The 9,369-nt window shown below is 52.8% G+C and overlaps 1 protein-coding gene across 1 annotated transcript; it reads right to left on the bottom strand.

Moving 5' to 3' along the window:
• Positions 1-2,908: 2,908 nt before the first annotated feature.
• On the bottom strand, positions 2,909-7,146 carry Mex3b (mex-3 RNA binding family member B). Its single transcript, NM_001191626.1, is given in 2 exon segments — positions 2,909-5,720; positions 6,558-7,146. Coding segments are annotated over 2 exon segments (1,731 nt in total). The 5' UTR covers positions 6,835-7,146; the 3' UTR covers positions 2,909-4,266.
• Between the last annotated feature and the right edge of the window lie 2,223 nt (positions 7,147-9,369).

Here is a 9,369-nt window from a genome sequence, read left to right as displayed (position 1 = left end):
ACTCGTGTGCGCATGTGTACATACAATAATAATAAGAGGTTATGAATTTGAAGAGAGATACAGAAGAGTTTGAAGGGAAGAGCAAGGGGTGGAAATGCTGCAAATGTGTCATACTGAGGTATGAAATTCTCAAAAACACAAAATATTCAAATGAGACACAAATATTTTTGAAAAGACTTTTGAACCACTCATTTGAGGAAAAGCTACTAAACTGGATACCATCTACATCTTTTTCTTTGGTGAGTAGAAAGAATCCTTGGTTGTAACCTGTGACAGGCTATCATCTTTGGCCTTCACCACCAGGGTCTCGATACAGCGGCAGCCGTTTGTGGTAGTGGGTAATCCTAAAATTCCCACAGCTCAGCCTGGAGGACTCTGTGTATTGAAACAAAGCCATAAAGCAGGGAAGGATCTGTAGGGAAACCCACTGCTGGGTGCTGAGGCCTTCTTGTCATGAGACTATAATGGGCTACTAGCAGTATTTCAAGCCTCTATCTAAGACACAAACAAAACTACTCATCATATCAGAACCAAAATGTGCTAAGAAAAGGCCAAATAGGTAATGGTGTGTGTGGGTGTGTGTGTGTGTGTGTGTGTGTGTGTGTGTGTGTGTGTGTGTGTGAAAACTAGCCCTGTTGAGAACCAGCATTCGCATACATAGGTAAAGCAGAAGCAGGAGTAGTCATTAGAGGGAGAGGTGTTTTGTTGCTGTGGAATGAAGATTTCAGACTTTGGGAGTAAAAAGGGAAGCTAGGTTGTGCCTCCTATTTCACGTTGGAGGACTGTCACCCCTGTAGTTAGTGGTCCATAGTAGTCACCTGGAGGATGGAGCAAAAGGCTTACTCTGCATGATAAGCCATTTTCCTGCAAGATCACCAGCATATGTCTGTATTCCCTGCGGGTTACAGGAAAAAAAATCCACGTCAGAGAACCATAAGAAGCCTAGATGCACTAAAATATATCTCCCAAATTCCTATCAGCACTGAAGAGAAGGGCAGGCCAAGGGCCAGGGGGCAGGGCCAGGAAGAGGGTTCAGTGCTTGCTGTGTGAGAGAGGACCTGAATGTGAACCCCAGCATCCATGAAAAATGCCAGACATGATGGATCGCAACCCCAGTGCTGAAAAGGCAGAGACAGTGAGATCCCTGGGATTTGAGGGACAGCCAGGGTAGTGGAATCAATCCTCCCTTCAACCCCCGTGAGACCTTGTTTCAGAAAGGAATAAGATAAAAGGGGTTTGAGGAAGGTACCTGGCTTCTATTGCACATGTACACATGTGCACAAGTACACATACACACCCAAGAAAAAGAAAGAAGTTATGCAAATCACCCAAGTAGATAGTCTCAAATTCAGCTTTTTTCCCCTACAGCTTCTGTCTTAATGCCTATTCTAACTATATAGAATTTCCTGGAGTTTTATGGACTTTAAGTCCTGTTAATTTTTGTGTGAGATATTTTTATTCTTGTCCAAGTCATACAATAAAGTTTATAAGATCAATAAAAGGGACCTAAGCAAATAAACAATACATCAACTGGTGATGGGAAACGCCCACTTTTGTTTCCCCTTGTATCATCTGCACTCATTCCGGTTAAAGCAGAAAGCCAAAGTAACGATACTAAAGAATATGACTGCAAAAGGAATTTTGGTTCTGTTCTAGGCATTTTCAGACAGCTAAGTGAGAGGGGGCTAGGATCAGATGGCTTCTCTCCCTGCCAGGTCTAAGCTAAGTCCTATCCTGAGGGAGAAGCAAGAGAGGTGAACATGGCCCAGAACTTTACAGAGTTGAAGATAAGGCCAGAAATTCTCTAAGCAGGCCCACTCCTTTCTCTCCTTTCACCTGAAGGCATGTCCATGCCCAGTTAGACAGAATAGATGGGAGCTGTGAAAGCACTGACTCCATTTGCTAAGAACAAATATCAGCACAAAGGGGCTGAGAACAGCTCATATAAAAAATATATATTCTTTCTTTTCAGTGCCACATGCTAAGATTAGACTATCCACCCACTACACTCCTGACCCTTACTATTTTCCAGAAGCAGCCCAGTCAGGAAGCTGACTAGAAATTCATGACAGAGTCCAGTCATTCTTTAATATTAGTCTTTAGGAGACAAAGTTCAGGTCAAACAAAGTAGTTGCTTCTCACCCAACAGAGAAACACACACACGCACGCACGCACGCACGCACGCACGCACACACGCACGCACAGACAGGCTCACATGGGGAGAAGGAATGGGTGGAGGGCAACAACAGTTAACACTTAGAGTCTGTCAACACCAATTAACCTGACCGAAAGATGCCTGGTAAGACACAAGCTCAAATCCAGCTAGGCCCTCCCTCAGCAGACAGCCCTTTCCACCCCCCTTTCCTCCTTAAGGAGACTGCTGCCCTCAATGGGGCTCACTTCTCCAACCCTCGAGTTGAGCAGGATGTGTACTTCCCTGAGCCCTAGACCCTTTAAAATATTAACATTCAAATGATTGCCAGTTCCTCTCTTAAAATATTTTCTTAATCTGCTGGGTAATGTTGACAGGTTTGTGTGGGCTGAAAGTGCAAATGTTTCTTTTGAATATTCCCATTTCCTTTTCATCTCCTGATTTAAAAATAAAGTAACCATGTTCCAGGGAGGAACCCTCCCTGCCCCCCAAAAAATCATGGTCCCTAAGTGTTAGCTGTAGTGTCAGCTATATTTAATAGAGAAATATGTCTTAGATTAGTAGATGTTTGCAATTTTTTTTAAAAAGTTATCTGTCACCATCTATGCAACCAAATCCTACCCCTCAATGGAGTCTGCTCTATTGGTTAACTACAAGATATATCTAGAAACTGCCTCTCCATCTATCACGTAAAAACGGTTCTTTTCAAAGTTACACCACAAGAGGAAAAAAATAAATCAAGTCACCATACAACACTGATTTTTCTTCAATGTTTTATTTATATAGAAATACTTAAAAAATGAAGTAGCACCATTACTTAAGTTTACCTTTATTATGTAGAACTTTAAATGTCAGAAAAATAAAACTCTTGATACAATTTCAAATCTTGTCTCAGCAAATATAATATTAGTATTTGACCATGAGGTTAAAGGCCCTTTATCATAAAATAAAATATACTTTGTTTTTTTTAAACTTTGCTCAGTAAAGTACATTTAAGCTCAAGTAACGTCACCTACATATACATAAACAAGTGGTAAACAAATGTATTAAAATAGAAACACTAAAACTATAGCGGCGCAACAGAATTCCTGTAATTTGCACTGAATTCTATTTATACAAATGTTAGAAAGCATCGACTGTTCCTTTTGACATGTTTATACATTTCCATTTTTGTAATAATATAGAATAAAATATGCTTTATATCACTGAATAGAAAATATGCTGGGTGAAGTAGATCTAGAAGATTTGTCTGAACCTATAAAATCTCCATCCCAACAGAATACTGCTCAAAACGTTATACATTTTATGGTTTGTAGTCCGTCACAATTGTGTGATTATTAAAATAATACAGTGTTCTTTGCCATAAGGCCATACTAAAAATAAAAAGATTTAACCCAGCTACAAAAAGTTCACTGAACTTAAATTAAAATACTTGTAAACATCTTTGCAATATGAAATATAATTTTTCAAGTCAAAAAAGAATAAAATACTTCAATCTGTATTAATGCAATTTCTCTTTAAAACTTTTAAAGGTTTTTTTTTAATATATAAGAGATATGTTACAGTTTTAACTTTAATAAAGCTGCAGGGTCCTGGCTGTACAGAACTCCCGGCCCTTCCATGAACATTCAAAAAGGATCCACTTGTGTTCTAGAACGAGCGCTGTAGGAACCCACCCACAAAGGGAAACACACAAAACAGTCCATACATCCCATAGCACAATTAATCATCTTCATAATTACTGTTCATTTTTCTACTTCAAGAAAATGGAAAACTTGTGGGGTTTTCTTTTGGAAGCTTCCTATTAAGTACAGTGTAAAAACTATCGTTACTAGAATGTCGCCGTTCCTATTATTTATAGAGCATGCAATTCAGGTGGTTCGGAGGCTACAGTACTCCTGATGCAGAGATCCTGGCAAGTTCCTTTGTTTAAAAATGACATTTAAAAATGAGCGGATACTACAGCTTTCCAAGCTCCTCTAGGATCTCTGAGAGTGAGGAGGGTGGGGTGGAAAGAGGCGGGCACCAGAGGCGTCTGGGCAGGCAGGCCCTAGGGAATGAGGGTCTAGGGAGGTGACCCTCCTTCCCTGCAGTGCACAAGCCGCGCACTGCCTTCAGGAAAAGATGCGGATGGCCTGAGTGACCGCCGTGTGGCAAACGGGACACTCGGGCTCGCTCTTCTCACAAATGCGGTTGGCACACTCCATGCAGAAGAGGTTGTGGCCACAGGGCACCAGCGCGGCGATCACTTCGCTCTCGAAGCACACAGAGCAGTCGCGGCTGCCTTTGCGCCTCAGCCCGGAGGAAGAGGAGGAAGAGCTGGAGGAGGAGCTAGAGGACGAGGAGGAGCCCGAAGTGTCCGACGAGGGCAGGCCAGGGAGCTGCGTCCCTAGCCCATTAGCATAGGCGGCGTAGGCCAGGCCTCCACCGCCTGGGTCGCTGCGCACGCGGCGAGCAAGGTGGTGCTCTCCCGCCCCCGTGGCCATGTGCAAGGGTGGAGACAGGCGCGGGCAGCTGGTGCCCGGGTGTAGTCGGCGGTGCACCAGCAGCCCCAGATTGGCATTAGAGGGTGTGCTGCTGGCGCCACCCCCGGGAAAGACCACAGAGGACGACGAGGCAGATGAGGATGCCGAGGAAGAGCAGGAAGAGGATACTGGTGCTGCAGATCCACCTCCAGGCGAACGCTCGAACTGGGCCCAGAGAAGGGGTGTCCCAGGTGGTGGGGCAGGAGCTGGGTCGAAAGTAGGCTGAAGCTCAGTACCTCCATCCGGGGAAGGTACTGAGGCTTCCCCCGCTGTGTAGGTGTAACCATTGCCGTTGTTGTTGTTGTTCCCATTGTGGGCAAAGCTGAGTGCAGGGCTGGGAGGGCTGTAGTCCGCCAGGCGTGAAGTGGCCGCTGTGCTGCCGCTGGTCCCACCTCCGAAGTAAGAGTCTGTGGATGCGCTGCCAAGCGAGCTGGAGCTGTCGTTGCGATAGCTGGAGAAGGGCTTGCGACCAGGGGTAGGAGTGATGCTTGGGGTGGGTTTGCTCCAGAGGCTGCCCGGCCCGGACCCGCCGGACCCGTGATGCAGATCAAAGCCCACGTCTGTGCCATTGGCATGGAAGTCGTTCTCATCTGTCAGCTCGATGATGCCACCGGTGCGCAGCGCGATGTGAGCTTCGATCTCCTCTCTAGCGCGATCCACGTTCTCTGGCATCCCGGTCACCTCGAAAACCGGCTCCTTGTCTCGGCTGGGTGTCACAATATATGTATGTGTCTGCTGTTGAATGCGCTTGATCGTGGCGCCCTTTGGCCCCACCACGAGCCCTACCACGCGGTATGGCACCCTCACTTGGATAGTGGTCTGTCCCGGCAGATTGGGCGGCCCGGGCACAGCGCCGTTGAGAGCGGTGTTCTTGTTACGAGAGGCTCGGATCATGGAGAAGTGCTCTGCGGCAGAGATGATCTCCCTCCGAGCCATAGCCACATCCTCCTTCCTGCCCGTCACAACAAAGACAGGCTCCTCCCCGCGAACTGGGGTCTTGATGTAAGTGTTGGTCTTCGCCCTCAAAGCTTTGATTTTACAACCTGGGAGCCAGGGTTCAAGGGAGGGAGTAGGAGAAAGAGAGAGAGAGAGAGAGAGACACGCCCATTATCCCGGGGTAACAGCGGAGACCCGGGACAGCCCGCGCCCAAGGCAGCTGGACAGCAGAACACGCGACCAGTGAAAGGGGGCGTCTCCCTCGCTGACCCCGAACCGCGCCAGGAGCTGGACCGCCGGCTCTATCCTCGAAACGCTCGAGGAATAAATAGCCCATTGGCTGCCTGGCCCTCCCTCGGTGACTGCAGTCGTCCCAAGCAAAGCGCAGAACCCCAGAAAAGTCATCTAGGGAGATGCTTCTGGTATCCAGCTGAGCACATTGACTCCCTTGAAGACACCAAGGGCTCCCGGGAAGCCACGATCCCTAGGCTCTGGAGGACTAAGGGTGGGGTTAAGGGGGATGGCAGTCCTGGGACCCATTGTTCCTTCTCTGGACTCCATTCCATTCCGCTTCGCAGAAATCCCGAATTCTCATCCCACCGGACGCCCCCTCACACCGCCCCCTCCCAAAGGACCACCAGAGGTCCTCTCCCCCAGTATCTTATATTTAAATCATCTTTCCTAGGGTGGACTAAGTCTGAAGCACTAGAGGAGAAGGCAGTGATTTTAGCAGGAGAAAGTGCATCCCGCCGGGGCACTGGCGCCGCGGTGGAAGACAGCCTGCCTGCACTTTCTTTGTCTAGTGCGCCGGCCCATCGCGCGGCTCTTCCTCCCTCCCCAAGGCTCCCCCGCGCCACAGCTCGGGTTCTTACACCCGCCCTCACAGTGAGGCGGCGGCCGGAGATCCTACACACCCCTCGGGTCCCCATCCCTGCGGGACCCACCTTGCCGCCCTACGATCTCCGCGACGTGTTCGGAACTGGGTACCGGCACGCACTCGGTCATGTTCACGCTCTTCTTGCGCGGTTCGCTGTCGTACAGAGAGGCGCCCTCATCACTGTCCAGTCCCAACAGGGAGAGCTGATCGAGCGCAAGCTGCAGGGCTCTTTGGTCATCCAGAGTCTCTCCCCCGCCGCTGCCACTGCCGCCTCCCCCGCCGCCGCCTCCCCCGCCGCCGCCGCTGCCGTTGCGCTCCAGGTCTGCAAACAGCGAGCTGGGCATCGCTCCGCCGTGCGCGCCGCGCCCCAGCCGGCTCTCTGCTCGGCAGCTAGAAGGTGCAGCCACAAAGGCAGCCGGGAAGCGGGTAGTCAGGGGCGGGGAGGCCGGTCGGCTGCGGAGGGCTCCGTGGCTCGTTTTTCGGCGCCTGGAGGAGTGGGTCTCTGCGTGCAGTCCGCACCGGGCAGTGGCTGCAAGAGCCCCCGCCTGGGTCCCCACCCCAGATCTGCTGGCGGTTGGGGTGGGGGCAGAGCTCGAGCGGCGGCCGCGCGTGCCCCCCGAGTGCCCGGCTGGCTGGCCACAATGCCGAGCGCAAAGCGAGCAGGCGAGCGACAGCAGCGTTTCTTTAAGGAGCCCCTCCCCGGCTCCTCCACTCCCTCCCTCCCTCCCGCCCGCCCGCCCTCACTCAGCGCTTTTTCCTCCTCTCCTACCCGCCTCTTGACTGAGCCTCTGCAGCCAGACGGCTCCGGAGGGGGACGAGGGAGGCGCAACGTCACCGGCGGGAGCTGACACTACAATGCTACTGACACTATCGCTGGGGGAGGCGATTGGCGCGCGCCAGGACGGGGGCGGGCGGAGGCCGGGGCTGAACGAGCGGAGAGCCAGCGCCACCCCCATCGAGCTCGCCGCAGCCCGCCCCGGCCTCCTCCCGGCCGCGCCCCTCCCCCGCTGCCGCCGCGAACGCCTCTCTTTGTTGTCTAATGCGGGACCGACTGGCTTGGGACATTTATCTGTACCTATCAGCCGAGGACAACCACTGTCCTCAAGTCTCTTTCCTCTCCAGGTTGACAAGAAAAGGCGCCCAACTGTGATGCCAGCCGCCAGGCTCCAAAGAGCGGTCCTTCTAAAGTCCCGTTACTGCCCCCAAATAAAGCATCCCTGAAGCCGATGCGACCACTAGGTGGATGGTATACTAGGCAAGGTATCTGTACAACAGTGCGGCCCAACCCTGGGACGCGGAACCAAAGGCTCGAGGTCCTGGGCCCCATTGGTATTGTGACTGCTGGGCGCGAGCAGCCCACCTGCGCGGGAGCGCACGCCACACAAAAGACACGCCCGCCCACACTGCCACTCGCGCGCGCGCCCAGATTTCCGTCCCCTTGGGTAGCACTTTGCCCAAGTGTCCCTGAAAGAACGAATGCCAAAACCAGAAACTGGTTGCAGCAAGGGCGCGACCCGCACCGCTGCCGGTGACCTCTAGGGTCCCGCACATGCCAAGCGCGCGCGGACTGAGACCCCCGCGGGCTCTCACACGCGCACGAGCGCCGCGCGGCCACTGCCTGGACGCCAGCCCTTCGCCGCCAGGGGATGGTGCGGGCCTGCGCGCCCGCCGCTCCCGGTCCCGCCCCTCCCCGCGGTCAGGCATGCGCAGTGCCTGAGAGGAGCCAAGAGCGCGCCGGCCCCGCCCTCCGCCCATCCCGGCCGGGCCGGGAGGTGTGTGGTCGGGCCTGGCGCTCTTTGTGAGCTTCACGGGTTGGGGGTGGCGGCGGAGGAAGGGTGCGACGGGACTAGCGGGCAGCCAAGGCGAACTGCGCCCTCTCCCGGCTCCTCCACCGACAGCCTCCAAGCGCAAGCGAGAAGAAAGGAGGTTTTGAGGGGCGGGGCGGGGCGGGGTTCGGGCCCCGGCGCATCTCCCTCCTGCAAGAGGAGGACGCCCCTTCCCTGCTCAACACGCATCAGCTTCTCCGTCCTTTGTTCCCGGAGCCCGCCTGTTTATCCGCGCCCCTGCGCCCTGCCTCAGGCTGTTAAGCCAGTAGTCCAGGGTTTCCCTAATCCTGTTAGTGTCCGCCCGGAGAGACGCCTACGGGTGATCCCAAGGCCACTTGTCCACACCTCAGACTGGCGAGCCCCTTCCCCATTGGGGGCGACCCCGGAGACCTAAGGCAGGCCTGAGGGACCCAGAAAAGGGGAGCGGGCACCCCGAACTCCGGCTTTTATCCACAATACCTCTCCTGCCCAATACCTGGGTGGTTAAAAGTGACAATGGTTGGCAGCGCACTTGGGAGTTGACTGTTCTGCCAGCGCCAGTACTTCCAAGCAGGCGAAGGTGATCCCGAGCTCCTAACTCACCTGGAGCTGTCTCGGGACAGAGGTGCTGATTATTTCCTTAGGGAAATGAGGCTGAGGAGCGGCTTTACTGTGGCTATTTCCTCAGGATGTTTACGTCAGCTTCCCCAAGCTGTCTGTGTTTTTTCTTCAAAGAAGCAGTTCTGTGAGGGGCGGGGGCGGGGGCGGGGGCGGGTAGGGGTAAGAAGATGGTGGTGCAGAGTTCGCTGACCAGAAGAGAATTCCTGCTTATGAACTCAGAGTCAAATTGGTTTGGGAATGAGGAAGGAGTGCACTTGAGGACCCTAAACTAGGTAGTGGAGCAAAAGCGCCCTCCCTAGAAAGAGTGACAGAAGAGGCTTGCATGAAGGCAGGAAGCAAAAGAGAGCCTGGCCTAGAGGTCCCTGCCCGTCATCCCAGCACTTTAGAGGATGAAGAGGAGTGGGAATTTCAATCAATTCCAGGCCAGCCTGGGTTATATAGTGAGTTTTGGGC

The sequence above is a fragment of the Rattus norvegicus genome, chromosome 1, assembly GCF_021556685.1.
Source record: "Rattus norvegicus strain SHRSP/BbbUtx chromosome 1, alternate assembly SHRSP_T2T, whole genome shotgun sequence".
In the NCBI taxonomy this organism is placed as follows: domain Eukaryota; kingdom Metazoa; phylum Chordata; class Mammalia; order Rodentia; family Muridae; genus Rattus; species Rattus norvegicus.
Note: the sequence above shows the minus strand (reverse complement) of the source record. Positions and strands in the feature narration are given on the sequence as shown.